Raw genomic sequence first — 18383 nt, forward strand, 5'->3', positions numbered from 1 at the left:
CACATAATCAAAACATAGAATCTGCTGAAATGTCCACTGACATGATTTGTTAAAGAGTCTATGATTTATATTTTAATGGAAATAGCTCTGCTATTTTTTTTTTTTTAAAAAGATTAGATTGTGCCCTTTGGGACATAATGGATGTATCTTGAGGGGATTCTGGCTAAGTGAAATAAAGAAGTGAAAGACAAAGATCAAATTATGTCACATCTCTGTCAAGTATCAATTACTATAGCAAACTAACTGTTGAGAAACAATGGAACTAGTTCTGAAGACTCAAAGTAAAGTATAGTATGGCAGTTACTAGAAGAGGGGAGTTAAAGGAATGAGTGAGGTATCTTTTTGGTGATGATTTGACTGGAACTCTGAGATGAGTGATAATTATACATATAAAGGTATGAAACTTAGCCTCTGAAGTTCCAAAATATTACAAATGAAATATGTGTATAGTTCAATGATAAGTCAGAGAGACAATTAAAATACAAAACTGTAACAGGTAAGAAGTGTATAAGGCTGCAAAAGAGTATTTACTCTCTAGCCCTTCTAGTCCTATATCGTGTATTCTTTTGCAAGTCTTCATCCATGAAATGTTATCAAAAGTATGTCTTGTTGATCTTTCATCAGAGCTTTTTACCTTTTTTGATGTTCAGCCAAGTGAATATGGTGGTTCAACAAACTATGGCCTTGTGGACCAAATTATATTTTTTTTACGTATATGCAAAGCTTTTCTAGTACTATACTAATAACAGTTGAGACTAGTCTGAAATTAATTTTTGATAATTTTGTTATATCTTCCAACAGGATTAAAACTAAAAAATCCTTTAAAATCATTTTTTTCAGTTCTTCCTCATATGAGCGTGTGCATACTCTTAAAAGTTCATAGCTATTTTGCTCTTATCATCTCTGAACTGGTAGTATCCATTTGAAATGATTGCAAATGAACCATTTCTCAATTATTAAATATTTACATTGCTCACAGATTCTTAGATTTATAATGATGTTGTAATGAGTGACCACACTTTTTTTGTTATTGTTTTTTTGGGTCACAGCTGTCAATGCTCAGGGCTTATTCCTGACTGTACTCAGGGATAACTCACGGTGGTTTTCAGTGTATATGTGTGGCAGGGATGAAACCCAGGTCAGACATGAGCAAGGCAAGTGCCCTTCCCACTGTAATAGCTTTCTGGCCTCCACTTTTTTATTTTTTAAATCATAGCCATCTGAAAAATACTGGTTGTCATAACACACAGTAATGATACCTTACAAGACTAGTTCTGCTTTATAAAACTTGATATGATTACAGTAACTTTCCCATTTCATATTAGAAGGCAAATTGCATTAATCGGAAAAGCTGCAATTTCCAATGCCTTTAAAAAAGGAACTTGAGCCAGAACCATAGTACAGGGGATTATGCCCCTGCCTTGTGCAAGGCAACCCTGATTCAGTACCCCAAATGGTTCCCTAAGCACTACCAGATGTGGCCAAAACAAACAGAAAAAAGGATGTTGATAAGTACAATGGCTCTTAGTTATAAAAATTTTAAAGGTTTTTAAATTTTCTTGACTTCTTACTCTTTTAGAATTTGTTCTTTGTACTTGAAAAAAGTAAAGACTTTTTTTTTTTAATATATTCATGAGTTCAGAAAATTTTGATTGTTTTTAGTGTTATGTCTTAAGGGTCTAAGAACAGTTATCTGGCACATATGTGCCCTTAAATGTTGAATGAAAAAATTTTCAATGTTATATATTACAATACTGTTTAATATTAAATAATTGAAAATATTTCCTTACAGAGTTAATTGATTAAAATGTAAAATAAGATGTGATAAAATACTATCTTGATTTTAAAATATTCTAATTGTTTTATGTGTGCTGATATATATATTCAGTGCTTCATTCATTTAATGAAAAACTACATATTATATACTACTTTAACATTTTTATTGAAAGTACAAAATTTATATTTTGTATATATATATCCAGGATTCTTTTGCATTCCTGAAATTATAGAAAACTTAAATTTACATATTTGTAGTCATACATTTGAGATACATGCACATATGTTTACCATATTTGAAATTGAAACTGTAGAAAATACTTTTAATTTATTGGTCATCTAAAATGTAGTAATGAATTCACTGCTTGTTCATATAAATAATGTAGTTTTATTAAAGTAATATTTTTCAAAATAACATTTATTGAGCAGTGGTATATTCTATCTGCATTAGTCTGCTTAGGTCTGTTTTACGTACTGAATGTTTCTTTGACCTGTGTAATGTTTTGTAACTTACATTGGTCATTTGGAAAATACTGTTTTTGAGGTTATGTGGATCTTCTCGATATTGACTAATTTTATCATGCTACACTCAAAAGTAACATTATTATCATTGTAAGATTTTCAGATATTATGAAGCAGTCTAGCTTACAGTTCTGGATCCATATTCTACTTTTTATTTCAAAGTTTGAGTTTTATCATTGATAACTCAGTTTTTCTTAATTTTATAGTCTTCATGCACATTTTGAAAAAATATTTATATTTGTAATATTTGAAATAAGATATTTATGAAACAGCAATATCTAATCAGTTTGTCCAGATAAAAATAGTATTCCATTAAGGAAAAAGGTGGCCAAATTTTATCGCAGTGATACATTATAAGAAACAGACTATAGGGTTCAGAAAATAGCAGTAGTCTGTGCCCAATTTTCTTTAAGTCAACAGAAAGTGAGCCCCCATATATTTCAGTTGTTTGTGGAGGTCACACCTGGTGGTGCTTAGGAATTACTCCTGGCTCTGTGCACAGGCATCATTCCTGACAGGACTCAGGAGATGATATGTGGTGCCAGGGGATCAAACCGTAGTCAGCACTTTCCAGGCAGTCACCCGGCCCATTTTACTATTGCTTTGACCCCAAATATGTAACTATTTTTTAAATAGCAAAATATTCTTAAATGGTAACATTTAAGTACTTTGTATTTATAAATGTTTTATATTTAATGTCATATAAGGTATGTTTTTATGGGACAGTTCACAGAGTTAAGTTTAATGTGAATTATTAAGAATAGTTATTTTCTTTATTTTTCTTATTAGGATTTAGGTCCTGAATATAAAGATATATTTAACACCTCATTGCAATGGATTTTGGAAAATGGAAAAGATGTGGGAATAAGGTAAAGGATTTTATTTCCACTCTGATTTTAGTATAAGACTTGTTACTTTAACTCTGAATGATCGCCCTTCATTGCTTTTAATAGGTGTGTTGGTAATGGCCCAGAGGAAGAACTGACAAACATAACTCATGTGCAGTTTTTACAGTCCACAAGACCTCAGATGTCTTTCTGGTGTCGTTTCAGACGTGCTTTTATTACTGTCACCCACAGATTATTACTGTTATGCTTAGGTAAGTTTGTAGAATGAGAAAGACATTAGTTTTTAATGCGGTAGCGTGAAAGATGCCAGCTTTGAGAATTCACTTCTATAATGGTTGTCATTATAATTATATTCGAAAGTCTTCACTAACCTAAATAATAATGAGATTTCTTAATAATGTTAATATCAGTTGAAGGACTTAAAGAATAGTGCTACAGGGGAGGCAGGAATAAGATCATCCTAAAAACCTCCAGAAAATCTATGTAGTGTATAATAGAAATCTATTTTAGAAAATAGAACAGGAAAATGTAAAGATTAAGCTTATTTTTCGTTTTTTGTGGGAAGAGGGCCCCAGAGTCATCCTTCCAGTGCCCAGAGAACTATGTGGCTCTGAAAATCAAACTTATATGAAAGTATGTGCTGAGTCTGTTGAATTATCTTTCTGGCCCCAGACTTAGTTTTAAATAATATGAAGTACCAGGAGTTAAAATGATTTTATAATAACAGATATGTGACAAAATAAAAATTTAGTTGAGATTCCTAGATATTAGAAATATCTATATTACATCCTATTATGTAGATACTATGTTCTATTATCAGTTAATATCTAGGTATAGATATAAATTATATACATATGTAATATATAATGATAAAATAAGTTATAATAATATATGATGATGATATGCCAAAAGCAGTAACAGCAAGTCTCACAGTGGAGATGTTACTGGTGCCCACTCGAGCAAATCGATGAGCAACGGGATGACAGTGATACAGTGATGATGATATAATAAGTTAAATATATATATAAGTAGGTATATAAATTAACACCTCCTTAATTCATATTGAAGTTAATTCACTTTAAAATATAGTACATTTATAGTTCTATGAAACTTTCCTAGTGTTTTAATGTCATAAAGGAAGAAGTATTTGAAACATAATTTTTGCTTTATTTTTTAATAATGGCATTTAGGGGCCAAAGAGAGATAGTACAGCAGGCAGGATGCTTGCCTTGCACACAGCTGACCTGGGTTTTATCCCCAAACTATATATGGTTCCCCTATTCCATAATGAATGATCCCTGAGCACAGAGCCTGGAATAAGCCCTGAGCACCACAAGGTCTGGCCTCAAAGCAACAACAAAATAGTATGTAAATGTTGTATTGTCAGTGGAATGAAAAAAAAATTTTTAAAAGAAGTTACGTGGGGCTTGGAGAAAGAGACCAGTCAGAACGGCACTTGCCTTGCATGTGCCTGACCTGGATTTGATCCTTGGCAACCCATATGGTCCCCTGAGCACCGCCAGGAACAATTCCTGAGTGCAGAACCAGGAGTGACCCCTGAGAATCACTGGATTTGAGCCTCCAACTCCAAAAAGAAAAATGAAATTCTGGGAAATAGTTAATATTATTTCTTCTATGCAGTTTAAATTATTTAACTTTCAAAACACTGGGTAAGATTTATTCTGTTGTGGCTGGAGCACCTCAATAGTTTTCTTTTTGTTTTTGTTTTATTTTGTTAATCACTGTCACTGTATCATTGTCAGTGTCATCACGTTGTTTAAAGTTGTTCATTGATTTGCTCGAGCGGGCACCGGTAACATCTCAATTGTGAGATCTGTTTTTGGCATATCGAATACACCACGGGTAGCTTGCCCGGCTCTCCGAGAGGGGCGGAGGAATTGCGGGTCGGCCTCGTGCTATGCTAATATCAGAGTTAACTGTTGACTGCTCAGTAAGTTCAAGTTGTAATTGGTGTTACTGAGTACAGTGTCCACAGTTTTACAACAAAGACTGTATATTAATATTGCAGGTGTAGTGATGGTTTGTGTCGTTCTGCGTTACATGAAGTATCGCTGGACAAAAGAAGAAGAAGAAACAAGACAGATGTATGATATGGTGGTAAAGATTATAGGTATAGTGTTTGTGAAGTACATACTTTTTAGATGTAATTATGTGATAAAATGCTATATAATGTCTGGTGATTGATTTATTTTTAAGTTTTTGTGATTTGTTTACAGATGTTTTACGAAGCCATAATGAGGCTTGCCAGGAAAATAAAGATTTACAACCTTACATGCCTATCCCACATGTGCGAGATTCTTTAATACAACCTCATGACAGGTGTGTTCAAAGTATTGTGAGTTGAAGTCACGAGAATTATATTGAGAGTTACAACCCTTCTCAACTATACCTGATTTTCTCTACAGGCTTTATATTTGTATTTTTAATTTTTCTTTCTAAAATTTCTTATCTTAATTTTTGAGTAGCATAACTAGACTCTAAATTACTCTCATTCCTGTGCAATTTTTATTTTGTCTTTTTCTTAACCTTAATTTTATCATGATAAAAAAAATACATTTATATAACAGTCTGTGAATATTTTACCTGAACTTTTAAAAATATTTTGTTAGTGAAGATTTTAAAATATGACAACAAAAAATAAGTTGAAAAATGAGATAGAATAAAAATGCTTTTTTAAGCATTCTGGGTTTTTTTTTGGGGGGGGGGTCACACCTGGCGATGCACAGGGGTTACCCCTGCCTCTGCACTCAGGAATCACCCCTGGCAGTGCTCAGGGAACCATATGGTATGCTAGGAATCAAACCCGGGTTGGCCGTGTGCAAAACAAACATCCTACCCACTGTGCTATCACTCCAGACCGTTTTTATTTTTTTAAATAAGTGAGTCACCGTAAGGGTACAGTTACAAATTTACCCATCTTCGTGCTTGTGTTTCTCTCAAACAATGTTCGAGAACCCTTCCCTCCACCAGTGTCCATTCTCCACCACCAATGAACCCAGTATCCCTCCCACCCTCCACTCCCACCCCCACCCACCCCACCCTACCTCTGTGGCAGGGCATTCCATTTTGTTCTCTCTCCTTTTGGGTGTTGTGATTTGCGATAGGGATATTGAGTGGCCATCGTGTTCAGTCTCTAGTCTACTTTCAGCACGCTTCTCTCTTCTCGAGCAGGGTCCCCAACCACATTTTACTTGGTGTTCCCTTCTCTATCCAGGCTGCCTTTCCCCAGCATGTGAGGCCAGCTTACAAGCCATGGAGCCAACCTCCTTGTATTATATACTGCTATTCTTGGGTGTTAGTCTCCAACTCTGTTATTTTATATTCCACAGATGAGTGCAATCTTTCTATGTCTGTCCCTCTCTCTTTCTGACTCATTTCACTTAGCATGATACTTTCCATGTTGATCCACTTATATGCAAAGTTCATGACTTCATCTTTTCTAACAGCTGCATAGTATTCCATTGTATTGATGTACCAAAGTTTCTTTAACCAGTCATCTGTTCTCGGGCAGAAAAAACCTGAGAGGTTTTTTCCAGATTCTGGCTATTGTAAACAGTGCTGCGATGAACATATAAGTGCAGATGTCTTTTTGACTATACCTTTTTGTTTCTCCAGGATATATTCCCAGAAGTGGTATTGCTACTCTAGCCCCTTTTTAAGCATTTAGCCTTAACAGAACATCAGAATCACAGTGGAGTTTTTTTGAAGAATAAAGTACTGATGCTCATGCTCTGCCTCTGGAGATTGAAATTTAATAAATCTGAGGAAAGGTTCAGGTCTCTGAGTTTGTTTGGAAAAGAAAAATCTTAGGGCCAGAGTGATAGTTCAGTGCGTGGGGCACTTGCCTTGCATATGGTCAATCCAGATTCAGTCCCTGGCACCCCACAAGGTTGCCTGAGCCTGCCAGGACTGGTCCTGAATGCAAAAACAGCAGTCAGCCCTGAGCACTGCTGGTGTAGCCAAAAACAAACCTCTGAGCATCAACAACCTCCCGGATTAACAGTAAACCCTACCTTAAATCACTAGTGTTTGGAAAAGACGATAAGCCAATATGATAGTACCTTTGTCATTTTGTTAACATAATAGGAATTATTTTGTTTACATGCTAGGAAAAAAATGAAGAAAGTCTGGGATAGAGCTGTTGAGTTTCTTGCTGCTAATGAGTCTAGAGTTCGCACAGAAACAAGAAGAATAGGCGGTGCAGATTTTCTGGTTTGGCGGTGGATCCAACCTTCTGCATCCTGTGACAAAATATTAGTAATACCTTCTAAAGTATGGCAAGGTCAAGGTATGCTATTTTTGTTTTTTTTTTCCGTAGGTGACAAACTTTTGTAAAGTTCTAAATTATTTTCTGAATCCTTATGCCTACTGAGTATGTTTTTATTCATATGTAATTCCTCAATTTTTTTCTACATGTCTGTTGTGAACCTTGTGGAACTGGGGGGGGAAAAAAAGTCCAGTAATATGTAATACAAAATAAAGTTACCTGTTTTTTTTTTTTTTGGTCTACATCTTGAAATTTGTACAAGGGTATTTTTTAAACAACAAAAACTTGAAAAATAATTTTCTAACTTCACAACTGCAAAAATCATAAGTGCTTGAGTGAAATAAATAATAAAGTTTTGTTGTCAGTTTAATTTTATTTCAGGGTAACTTTCTGCTTGTTCTTTGTCCATCTTTCTGTTGGGTTTTATCTTTTAGCAATTTGTAGAAATCCTAGGCTATCGATAATTTTTAATTGAATTTTGGCACATAACGTCAAGTAAGTTTAAGGTCTATGATGTGTTACTCTAATTTGTTTGTTTATCACATACTGATCTGAAAGCCCAAGAATGATGTTTTACACTTTAAAACATTGATAATATTTCCATTTTCTTTAATAACTTTATAAAATGCCTGAGAGAATTTCGGGAACCCATTCTCAGCTATGAGAACTGAGGAAAAATTCTTATCAGGGGGATTTTTGTTTGATATATTTCTTTACTTGATGCTCTTTATCTTACCAAAAAACAAAACCTTTTTTGCTTAATGGCCTGAAAACATAACAAAATGAACCAAAAAAAAAATCCAATTCCAAGAGTCACGTATTTTGAGAGTTTTCCTTTTAAGTTCATGATGTGCAGACCTGTCACAAATGTTTTTTGCCTTTGTACAGTTTTACTGGTAACATTAGCAAAACATTCAAGAATTTCACTATAAAAATTATTGTACCAGCTAGTACTGAGACATTATTGTAATATTCCTACATGATAGTTTTACATCTTTAATCCATTAAAAGAGCAACATATAACTCAAACATAGAATTTGGTTTTAATAATACACTTCAGTGCCATTACATGTGTGTTTTATCTAAATATAATAATGTCACTGACTTTTTAAGTATATTCATTTATAAAATAAAAACTCTTGCTTTCATTTAAATATATCAAGCACGTTATGCTGTATAGTGCTTATATGTAAAAAAAGTTTAACTTACTTACAGATTTCATGTTTCCCTTCATGTAAGTGCAGCACTATAAATAAAAGACTGGAGAATTATCTAGAAAGATAACACAGTGGGTTACAGATGCTGCATTGCAATGCAGCTGACTGAGGTTCAGTTTACCACTAAATATGGCTCCAAGACCCCCTTCCCACCACCACCAACGTCATCCTGTTGATCGTTGAATTTCTCGAGCGGTCTTAATAACCTCTCCATTCATCCTATCCCTGAGATTTTAGAAGCCTCCTCTACTCAGCCTTACCACCACCACCAACAACAAAAAATTGGCGAGTTAATAATTATAGTAACCTTTGGAAATTCACTATCCCTGCAAGCTGTTATTATATAATGATGTCTTTCCCAACTATTTATTAATTACCTTTTTTCGTTTTTTCTGTTAAAATATAGTTAAATATGAATTGAATATTTGAAGTTCATATTCATATTTTAAAGCACCAGATGAGCTGGGTTTTTGTGACTTAGTGTACATTACCTGCAAAGAGTCAGCAAATTATTTATGATTTGACAGATAAAATGTTTAGAATAAAGAGCATTCATTTGAAGGAGGTATTTAAAATGTATCATTCATTAACTGGTGATCTCCAATTGTCTTAGGTGGTGCTTACAGTTAGGAAAACAAAAAATATATCTTCAAATTCTGTTTGGTGCCAGGGATATAGCAGGGATATTTTTGCCTCTATGACAACCTGGGTTTGATCCCTAGCACCATAGGGTTTGTTTATTTTTTTAATCCGTTGATCTTTGAAACTAATTGCTGACTAAATAGGTCAGGAATAATTTTTCCCAGATCTGCTGTTACATGAAAACTTAGGTGTAGGCTAGGATAAGGTGCCATGAATGCTTCTGTTGTCTCTGGTTCATCTCCTGTCTCAAGCCATATTGGATTTTTACTAAAATCATATTGCTGGGGCTGGAGCAATAGCACAATGGGTAGTGCGTTTGCCTTGCACAAGGCAGATCTGGGCTCAATTTCCAGCATCCCATATGGTCCCCAAGCACCTCCAGGAGTAATTCCTGAGTGCAGAGCCAGGAGTAACCCCTGTGCATTGCTGGGTGTGAACCAAAAAACAAACAAATCATATTGCCTACATTAAAAGTTTACCTAAGAATAGAACCTAACACTTACTAGAAAAGTTTGGAAGGTGCTAGAGGTCATAGATCTTGATACACAATTTGGTCAATTTTCTGTGACCAATCACCATTCCTCCTTCCCTTGCACTGCACAAGCATTTATAACCTGGTTTATAATACTAAATACTTGTGAAGTTTTTAATCAATGTCTTTGGCTTTTAGCTATAATAAACATCCTTTCATTTCTATTATTTTATATTTTTGTTACTTATTTTACCATTTCACTGTTGTTGCAGTGATAAAGTTACAAAGTTGGTTCTGATGCTTGTATGCTTAGTTTTACTTGCCATGGTTGTATATTAGGTGTTCCCATCTGAGGATTGTACCCTCCTGAGGATTGTACTTCTCTAGAGTGGTACTTGAACACATGCTTGCCCAGGCCACACTCTTTACTTGTGCTGCTAGCTGGGAGTCACTATGGTTTTCAGATATGCTCGCCAGCTGCGCTTCCTGGTCATGGCACTCAGACAGCTTTTAGTTATGTTTCCATGCAGTTTCCAAGGAACTGCCAGGATCATTCCTGGTTCATGTTGTGGCACCCAGGAAAAATTTTGGCCTTATGATTATAAGGTTTTTTGTTTGTTCACTATTTCCAGTTTAATTTACCTGCTTTCTTAAGTTTTTTTTTTGTTCATTTGTTTTTTGTCATCTTTTCCAATGTCTATCTTGGTTTCTATGATCCATCTTTCTAGGCACTGTCTTGTTAACTATCCTTAATTAACTGTGATTTTATCTTACTCTGATCAGTTTAACCCAAGGCTGAGACTGTTATATCTATACCTGTCTGCACACAGGTGACTGAGCACAGCTGGAGGAGACCATACCAGACTTGTCAGAGTTGTTCCTCCTCGAACAGTCAGCTTCATTTTATTCTCAGTGCTCTGTGACTTTCATGCTCTTTCCACAGTCTACCAGCCTCTACACTTTCCTCTCAGCAACAATCTCAGATTTTCTCCTCTTTTTCCATACCATTGTCCATCTCTGCTAATTCTTAATTGGTGACTAAAATGGAAGAAATAAGATCATACTTGCTTTAGGTTTTCACCACCAAATTAATATAATTACCTAGATATCTAGAATATCTAGAAGGTATTGGGGTTCCGAAGACTTGCAACTTAGATTCTGTTCCCTCCAGTGGATTATTGTTTTGTTGTGTGTGAGTGTGAGGCAGCGGTGCAGGCAGGGGCATGGGCTGTGATGGGAGATTTGGGCCACACCCAGCTGAGCTCAGGTCTTATACCTGGCTTTGTGCTCAGGGCTTACACCTGGCTCAGGAACTGGCAGTGCTGTGGGACCATATACAGTGCTTGGGATCAAATCTGGGTGTAACAGTGCAAAGCAAGAGTCTTAACCCCTGAACTATCTCTCTGGCCCTCCCTCTGATTTTTAAGAGTATCTTCAGCTTTAAATTCCCTTCCTTCCTGTACAGGATCTTTTCATCAGTACTTAAACAGGCTATAATCTGTTCCATTTTCAGCACACTGTACAACTCTACATTATCATGTGGTTTTCACCCTATTACTGCTATTAAACAGTTTACTGTACTGTGTTTTTGTTTCCCACCTTTCATTTATTGGTAAGCCCAGGGCTTACTCCTGGCTCTGCTCAGGGATCTCTCCTGGTGGTGCATGGGGGATCATATGTGGTGCCCAGGATCAAACTGAGGTTGGCCATGTGCACGACAAGCACCTTAACCCCTGTACTCTCTCAAGCCCTTTTCATTTATTTTTTGCTCATTAACAATTATTTTTGATACTCATCATTCTTTTAAAAAAGCAGTTCTCAGTTCACTTTTACAAAATCCATTGGGCATTTTTTCTCTTCTTACGTAATTAATAGTTTTAACAGTTGAGCTTCTCTTAAAACTTACGAGGATACCACTTCTATTTTATCTCCCCCTCCCACTCTTTCTCTCTGTCTGTCTCTGTCTCCCTCTGTCTCTGTCTGTCTGTCTCCCTCTCTCCCTCTCTCCTCCCTCTCTACCTCTTTCTCTCTCTCCTTTCCCCTTCCCACCCCTAATTTTGGCCATATCCTGCCATGCTCGGGGCTTATCCCTGACTCTTTGCTCCAGGATCACTCTTGGCAAGCCTGGGGCACTGTATGGTGTGCCTGGGATCAAATCCAAGTTGACCTTGTGCTGTGCGAGGCAAGCACCCTCTCTGCTGTACAATTGCTCTAGTCCCTCTTTTTTTTTTTTTGTGGTGGGGGGGCATGGGGGATGGGTCACACCTGATGGGTCACACCTCCTGGCTCTGCACTCAGGAATTATTTTTTGCTATGCTCAGGTGACCATGTGGGATGCCAGGGATTGAACACAGATCAAGCATGTACAAGGCAAGAACCCTACCCACCCATTATATTCCCTCCAGCCCCATAAACTTTCTCTCACCCATTTCTTTTATTAGACTTTTGTCATGTCCTGTACCTCTTTGCATGCGAGTTTCTCAAGGCTGTCTTTCTCAAGGCTGTCTACTGTTTTTATTGTACCTTGTTTGCCTAAATGATATGCTGTGACTTCTTTTATGTCACATATGTTGGTTCCAAATTTATATCTTGAAATAACTTTTCTGGTACTTAGATTTTTATACCCAAGCTATATTTGACATTTTTTTAAAATTGGGATATGGACATAATAAATTCAGCATGCATACAAATTCCTTATTTTCTTTCCCCAAAGTGACCCCTTCTCCAGTGTCATGACCATATCTGGTTAACTCTCTCTAGTTGATTCTGCCATCAACTGGGAGTCATCTTTTTTATTTTCCTTACTCCCTGGTACAGTCTTTAAATCATATTAAAAATAATATTAAGTCAAATGCCTAGGTCTTAATTCTGCCCAATAGTCTTTTCAGCTGTTTCCAGTGCATTTCCTTTTGCTTCTACCTAATTCTTCACATTGGAGTCTGTTTAAAATTTCTGTCTAAAAAAGACATTTTCTTAAAACATTTGAGTGACCTCCTGTAGCTTCTTATAGTAATGTTTTTTATGGATATTGTAATATGATCTACTTGTTTCTGCATAATCTGATAATTAATTTTGGGGGTTTATTTTTTTATCCCTGTACTAGTCTGAGTGGCTGTAATTTAGGTGCATGATTATAAGAACTACCTTCTTTTCTCTGGGGCTGTGTGAAAAACCTGCTTGAAATGTCCTTTACACTTTTCTTCAATCTGCTTTTATCTATTTGATCTTTAAGTTAGTTCCATCTTAAATTTCATTTTCTTGGTGTTGTCTTATCTGATAATTACCTTTCTTAGTATTTACAACAATGATTTATTGGGTAACACTTTTACATTTCTCCCAAAACTTTCAAGTCGTTGAGAACAAAACTGTAAATGCCTTTTTTATCTTAATATCCAGAGTTCTGACTCATAACACAAGCATATATGAATATTTTTGAATGAATTGTATGATAATACCTTTTAACAAAACAGAACAATGGTACACAATAAAACTAACTTGTTTTTTGGGTTCTTTTGATAGCATTTCATTTAGATAGAAGAAATTCACCTCCAAATAGTTTGACGCCATGTCTAAAGATTCGAAATATGTTTGATCCAGTTATGTAAGTATTACAATAAGCAATACATCTAATATTTATTTTGTATATTTGGTTTTAAAAAGTGATATTTTTCCCTATAATTTTAAATTACTCTTCCACGTGAAAAAGCTAGGTATATAATTGAACTTTGTACAATGAATTATTGTATACAAATAAATCTTTGTATTCCCTATGACTTATCCTACAATTGCTTGAGTCAAATTAATGACACACATGATAATCAGTACCTCTTACAAAAAGTATCAGTCATATCTGCCAGTTTATATTGACTCAGGAGGCAATATAGTAAAAGTACCCGCTATTTTTTAATTTGAAATCTCTTTATCAAAAATTCTTTACAAAAATGTTTAAATATTCCCGGGCTAGAGCGATAGCACAGCGGGTAGGGCATTTGCCTTACACAAAGCGGATCCAGGTTCGATTCCCAGCATCCCATATGGTCCCCTGAGCACTGCCAGGGGTAATTCCTGAGTGCAGAGCCAGGAGTAACCCTTGTGCATTGCCGGATGTGACCCAAAAAGCAAAAAAAAAAGATGTTTAAATATTCCCATCTGTAAGTCTTTTCTACTGTCCATGTAATGTTCGAGAAGCTTTTCTTTTTATAGTCACATGTATCCAGAGAATGGCAGAGTCAGAAGTTATTACCTTAAAACTCATTATATCACATATACACTGTAGTAATCTTAATAAAGTTATAACAGCCATTGCTTATCTATCTATTCAGTGGCCTGACAGATAAATTTTCTTTTTAACCCAAATAGGATAAATTACTTTATGTATAACATATCCTTAAATCCCATGTGACAATGCATTTACTTAAAAATAGTTAAGAGGAGGGACTGGGAAGATGGCTCAAAGGATTCTAGTGCCTGCTTTGCATGTGGAAACCCTTGTTCAATCCCTGGTCCCACTTGGTCATTTGAATATGGCCAGGGAGGAACCTCAAGTACCACACCTGAGTATCTCCCTGATCTACTCAATGTGACCTCAAAACAAGACAAAATTTCTTGGCCAGACGAAATTCTAAATGAATGATAGCAAAATTGGAAATGTTGGAAGTTCTGAGTATACATATTCACACACTTGTAGAGTTTAGAAGCAGTATGATAATTCCTCTGTAAAGAGCTATACATCATGCCTTAGGAATTCGGACATCAATTATAGTCCAGTTGTAAGGTTTTCTATTTTAACTGCAGCCGTCTACCCACTCACCCATCATCTGTCATTATCTTACAAGGCAAACAAATGTCTGTTACTGCAGCAGAGTTTAATAGGTATTAATACCTGTTTGTGCATCATGTTTCTTTATCATTCTTTCATTATACTGAAAAAGAGCTCAGAATACGTTTAATCGTTTGATAAAAACTCAGAATGTGTTTGCTTGATATGAAGTTCAGAATACATCAGCAAATAGGTACAGTTTACCAAGAACTGAGTAACTTTTACTCAGAATTAAATGCAGGAATTTGAAAATGTTGTTAAAAATAAAATACTGAACTTCTACAAGCCACTACAATTCACTAATTCCTCCTAGTGTAGAAAGAAAAAAAAGAAATGGCTTAATATGTTGGACTTTTAAACAAAAAGGAGGCTTTCTCTTCAAGCCCCTGTTCTCCCTTGTACACGTGTCACTTTCTTTTCTATCTCTTTTCCCATCCTAGAGAAGCCTGTATTCTCCCTTATTCTCCCTTGAACACGGATTTCCCCTTTTTTTTCCTCCTCTGATATCTTCCTTAGCAGTTTTTGTTTAATAAAAACTGCTTTGATTCACTTAAAAAAAATAGCACTTTCTTACTGCTGTAGAGGGCTAATCCTTTATTGCCTCATCGCTGTGTTTTCTTTCATTATGAAAAGTAAAAGTCTGGGAGTTCTGAATTTTATTTTAAAAATCTGACAGCTAGCATTTTACTAACTAATTTTAACAACATGAAATTTTAAACATATTTTAGTAGGATATGTATGCCATAAAAGAGAGTGATGATAGCTTATTAAATAAGAATGTGGCTGTTAATTTTTTGTTTTTGTCAATTTTTCAGGGAAATAGGAGATCAGTGGCATTTGGCAATCCAAGAAGCAATTTTAGAAAAATGCAGTGATAATGATGGCATTGTTCACATTGCAGTAGACAAGAATTCACGTGAGGTAAGATAACTTTTTGTATTGAAGTCTACATATTAAATTTGTGACTATTAAGCTAAGATTGTTTTGTCTCTTTTTGTTTTTAATATTATAGGGTTGTGTATATGTTAAATGTCTGTCTCCAGAATATGCTGGAAAAGCTTTTAAGGCATTGCATGGCTCTTGGTTTGATGGTAAGAAATCTTAATATAATAAACATTTTGAAAAGATAAATTATGACTTACTATTAAATTATACTAGATTTTAAATTTAAAAATTTCAAATTAATTTATGAGTAATAATTTTAGGCATTCTTGTTTACATTTTGTATTCACATATTTTTACCATAGTTTTCTGTAAACATTAAGCACATTTTATACTTCTAAAATACTATCTTTTTTTTACAACAGGGAAATTGGTTACAGTGAAATATTTACGACTAGATAGATATCACCATCGCTTTCCCCAAGCTCTTACTTGCAACACTCCCTTGAAGCCATCAAATAAGCATATGAACTCTATGTCTCATCTTCGTCTTCGGACTGGCCTAGCCAATTCTCAAGGAGCTTCCTGAAAAGACTCTTCCCCTCTTACAACTGTTACTTACAGTAGAAAAATTACTGTTTGGCTTCTTGTCTTCCTTTTAAAATGCTTTTTGTATGTAATATTTTAACTGAATAAAGCTCTGTTTAAATGTTCCAGAAATCTTAAGGTTCCAATGGGACTTAATAGTGAGGCAGCAATGCTGAGTAGATAGAATACTTGTTTCATTCAACTTTTGGAGCTCCGTTAAGCCAATGCATTTAAAGTTTTGCATGAGGAACATTGACTTTATTAAGCATTTTCAGATGTGGTGATTGTATTTTTGCACCAAGAAATGTTTGGATTACCGCACAAAAGCATGGTGAAGAGGCTTCTTGTTATTTCCATAATTCCTGTGAACTAATGTTGTGAATTTTTGTATACGGTCACCTGCATAGTTCCTTAATGTGGTAAAAAAACGTTCATTTTCCAATTTAACCTTAGATTTCTATTGCTTGTAAAATTTCTATTTGCTACAGCTGGAATATGGGGAAATTCATTTGGGTTTAGTGGTTACATATAAGTGGATGTACATGTACTTAAACTGGCTTTTGTATATATGTATAAATGCTGGTGGTGGCGAATGTAGTCTTGTATTTTGAGGATGTCTGCAGTATAGCAGTAAAATAAGCTTATTTTATTCATAATCTAATGTATATATGTATGTGTATATGTATATACGTGTATGTATATTATATATGTATGTGTATATGTTTGTGTATACACACACATATATATACGTATGGCTGTACTGTCACATAGATCAAACAGCCAAGCACCTGGAAGTATTAGATACAAGGTAAAAATATCTTTTATAGGTTTTATATGAAAAAATGTCGAGTATGACTGTGTGAAAGTTGATACCAGTTGTAATTGATTCAAATTTATGTGAGCAATAAAGAAGCAATTGGCAGATATTGATAAAGTATTTTGTGAAAAGCTCTATTTATTATATTAGGGCTATAACGTAGTACCATTGGGATTGAGTCATTTTCCCAATCTGTTTATAGTTTAATGAAAAGTTAACTCTCCTGTTGTATGTCAAGTATTAAGCAGGGCACATTGTTACAGCAAAGTATGTATTTGAATAATCATATTTGCAATTTGGGGTCATGAATGTTTGCAATATAGTAAATGCAAGAATGACTGTTGCTTTGTGCCTCAAGTATTTACTTTGTTTCAGTAAAGTTACTTTATTACTGTTGATAATTTCAAACAAAATAGTTACTGAACAAAGTTTACTTGTAATCTAACAATTGGCTTTAAAATTAACCTGTTGGTATATTGTTGTCAGTTCAAATGAATATGTGAAACAGCTGAAATTACCAATTCTGATTCTGTTCAAACCTTGGTTTTCTTTTGCTCAGTTGTGTATGTGTTGGGTTTGCAGCATGAACTTGCACAGAGATTGCACGACTTTGGCTAAGTAAACGTGACGCACAGCGTGCTGGAGCAGGAAACCCTACCGTGCCTTACCTGCGTGCTTTTGTGGGCACCATGTTTCTGAAGAATAAAGCAGATTTGCTCTCTGAAGAGAATACATTCTAAATTCTCAGTCTATGTCTCAGATGCTAAAGTGTGAAAATATAAATATATAATATATAATATAACCGATCTTTCTGTATTTTATGTGCATCCTAGTGATTTATCTGAGCTTAGTGAACCCCATCTTGTGACCTGTTGCAAGAGTGAATGTAAAAAATAGTTGTGGCATTTTCAAAGGTCGCCTTTTGATGCAGATGCATCTTTTTCTTGATTCTAAAACATTCATGTAAACATTGTACATTTATTGTTGTAATATATACTATTATGCAGCTTATTTTACCTAAAACTGTTAAGCCGACCAAGATCCTTCCCTGCAAGACAAATGGGAATGTGTATAATAACTAGATATTTGAGAAGTTCTGAAGTTTGATGTAATCCGTTACTTGTCCTGTTAAAAAGGAAAAAAATTCTAATTAAAAGTTTATTAGGTTTTTTTAAAATGTCTCTTGATTTTTTAAACTTTTTAAGTGTGTTGTATCTTTTTAAAACCAGTGAAAACAGGTGTTTTTTAATGTTTCTGGGAATCTTAAATATATGTATATTTATGAACATAAAGTTAAATTTTAACAATCCATTTCTCAACACTTGCTTTCCTTTCTGCAGATGTCTTCATCTAATTCTTAAGTATTTGGACCAAAGGAGCAACATGATAAAATAAGTTGCATCACGAAAGCATGTTTCGCCAGACACTCTTTCCTATCTGTACTTTTTCAGAAAAGGAAGCAATCTGTACGCTTTCTGCCTTAGACTTGTTTACCTTTTGTATCATTTATAG

At 34.9% G+C, this 18383-nt stretch overlaps 1 protein-coding gene across 1 annotated transcript in view; it reads left to right on the forward strand.

The window, feature by feature from the left end:
- The window catches only part of LEMD3 (LEM domain containing 3), a 76078-nt gene extending 57954 nt beyond the window's left edge, over positions 1-18124 (forward strand). The window contains exons 5-13 of the mRNA XM_055118357.1: positions 3088-3167; positions 3252-3397; positions 5176-5277; positions 5384-5486; positions 7277-7455; positions 13285-13366; positions 15400-15505; positions 15597-15675; positions 15892-18124. Coding sequence (XP_054974332.1) covers positions 3088-3167; positions 3252-3397; positions 5176-5277; positions 5384-5486; positions 7277-7455; positions 13285-13366; positions 15400-15505; positions 15597-15675; positions 15892-16055 — 1041 coding nt within the window. The 3' untranslated portion in view covers positions 16056-18124. The remainder of the gene's footprint in view (positions 1-3087; positions 3168-3251; positions 3398-5175; positions 5278-5383; positions 5487-7276; positions 7456-13284; positions 13367-15399; positions 15506-15596; positions 15676-15891) is intronic.
- The last annotated feature ends 259 nt before the right edge of the window (positions 18125-18383 follow it).

This window comes from Sorex araneus, chromosome 10, assembly GCF_027595985.1.
Source record: "Sorex araneus isolate mSorAra2 chromosome 10, mSorAra2.pri, whole genome shotgun sequence".
NCBI classification, from domain to species: Eukaryota; Metazoa; Chordata; class Mammalia; order Eulipotyphla; family Soricidae; genus Sorex; species Sorex araneus.